Consider the following 1,618-nt stretch of genomic DNA (forward strand, 5'->3'; position numbering starts at 1 on the left):
ATATATATATATATATATATATATATATATATATAATATGTGTGTGTATACATATATTTAGAAAACCTAAGCTGTGGAAATTATAAGAGCGTTAACATATTTCTTTTCTACTTTTGATAAGCAGGATTGTATTTCTCTGTGATTTCTTTTTAGACTGAATATTCCTTAATACGGTTTGACCATGAAGAACGAGTTGTCCAGTTATCTTTGACTTCCACGTCTTTTTTTGGATCCCCTCAAGTACAGGCATTAGAATCAAGGTGCATATAATTATCTGTATCAAATGTGAAATAGTCTTTCATAAACCTAACATACGCACAGTTCTATATTTAAGAGATGAGGAATTATGTACATTATTTACATTATTTACATTCGACAGATATTTGTCCTCATCATGTTTGTTGTTAACACAACGGGCATATGGCGTAGTGGTTAAGAGCGCGGGTTACTAACCCCAAGATTCCGATTTCGATTCCAAGCAGTGACCTGACCAACAACAACAATAATAATAATAATAATAATAACGTCGAAAAATACCTTAGGAATGAGAACCCAGGTTCGAAATTTCCCCAAGACACCTGATGAAGGCTGGAGGGTATATCAGCCGAAACGTTGTGTTAACAACAAACAAGATGAGGACAAATATCCGTCGAATGTAAATAATGTACCAACACACGTAATTGAGCTAGTATTTAGAATGCTTTTCTGTGTATCATACACTGCTGATGGGCCAGTTACTGCAGTATTTGTCCAGAAATAACGACTCTCATGGATTAGATATAAGAGAGACAGTAATCAATCCCCGTCAGCAGCCAGTGAGAAGACCAGAAGCAATGCAGCCTTTTCAATGAAGCATACTTGCAGCCATCCACATCCTCGAACAATTCGTCGTCTTTGATATAAGGAAAAAGTGAGTGTAACATTCGTTGGTGTTGTAAATAGCCATCCAGCTGAATAAAAATTCGGTGCATGCAACTGAGGCAGTATTGAATTGAAACAGCGGTCTGCGAATCATACTTAATGTATATACACTGTTGATGGGCTAGTTATTGCAATATCTGTCCTATGTAACATCCTTTATGGGCGTGTTTTGTTAAAAACACTCTAAATCTTGGAAAGAGATTGAAAATGGGATGATAAGTCAAAAACTGTCATTCTTGGATATTTTAGAGGGCTGTTTAACTTTTGGGAAACATTCGTTGAGGAATGACGACGTCACTTGAAGATTTCTTCCAACACAAGCAAACAGAATCATCTCTCCTATGTATAGATTTTTAAATTTTATAATTTATAATTGTATTTTAATTAATTGAACAAATTTCTGATAACTAGTTTGGTAAACATAATCTCATTTTTAACCCCAAAATATCAAAGTGTATGGACTTCAGAATATGGCGAATTTATGATGGAAGGCAAACCCAGAAATCCATTCGGTGCTGCCATCACCGATTTGAATCATACAGAAGAACATTTTATAGAAAGGTAACCATAATACTTTGAATTTACTTTACTGTTTTTATATCTTTTACTTGTTTCAGTCATTTGACTGCGGCCATGCTGGGGCAGCACCTTGAAAGGTTGTAGTCGAACAAATCGACCCCAGGACTTATTATTTTTT

General features: G+C 35.0%; 1 protein-coding gene across 1 annotated transcript in view; it reads left to right on the plus strand.

The window, feature by feature from the left end:
• LOC106880052 (glutamate--cysteine ligase catalytic subunit) overlaps nt 1-1,618 on the plus strand; it is a 31,341-nt gene that overhangs the window by 6,578 nt on the left and 23,145 nt on the right. The window contains exons 3-4 of the mRNA XM_052977138.1: nt 154-260; nt 1,375-1,482. Coding sequence (XP_052833098.1) covers nt 154-260; nt 1,375-1,482 — 215 coding nt within the window. The remainder of the gene's footprint in view (nt 1-153; nt 261-1,374; nt 1,483-1,618) is intronic.

The sequence above is a fragment of the Octopus bimaculoides genome, chromosome 27, assembly GCF_001194135.2.
Source record: "Octopus bimaculoides isolate UCB-OBI-ISO-001 chromosome 27, ASM119413v2, whole genome shotgun sequence".
In the NCBI taxonomy this organism is placed as follows: domain Eukaryota; kingdom Metazoa; phylum Mollusca; class Cephalopoda; order Octopoda; family Octopodidae; genus Octopus; species Octopus bimaculoides.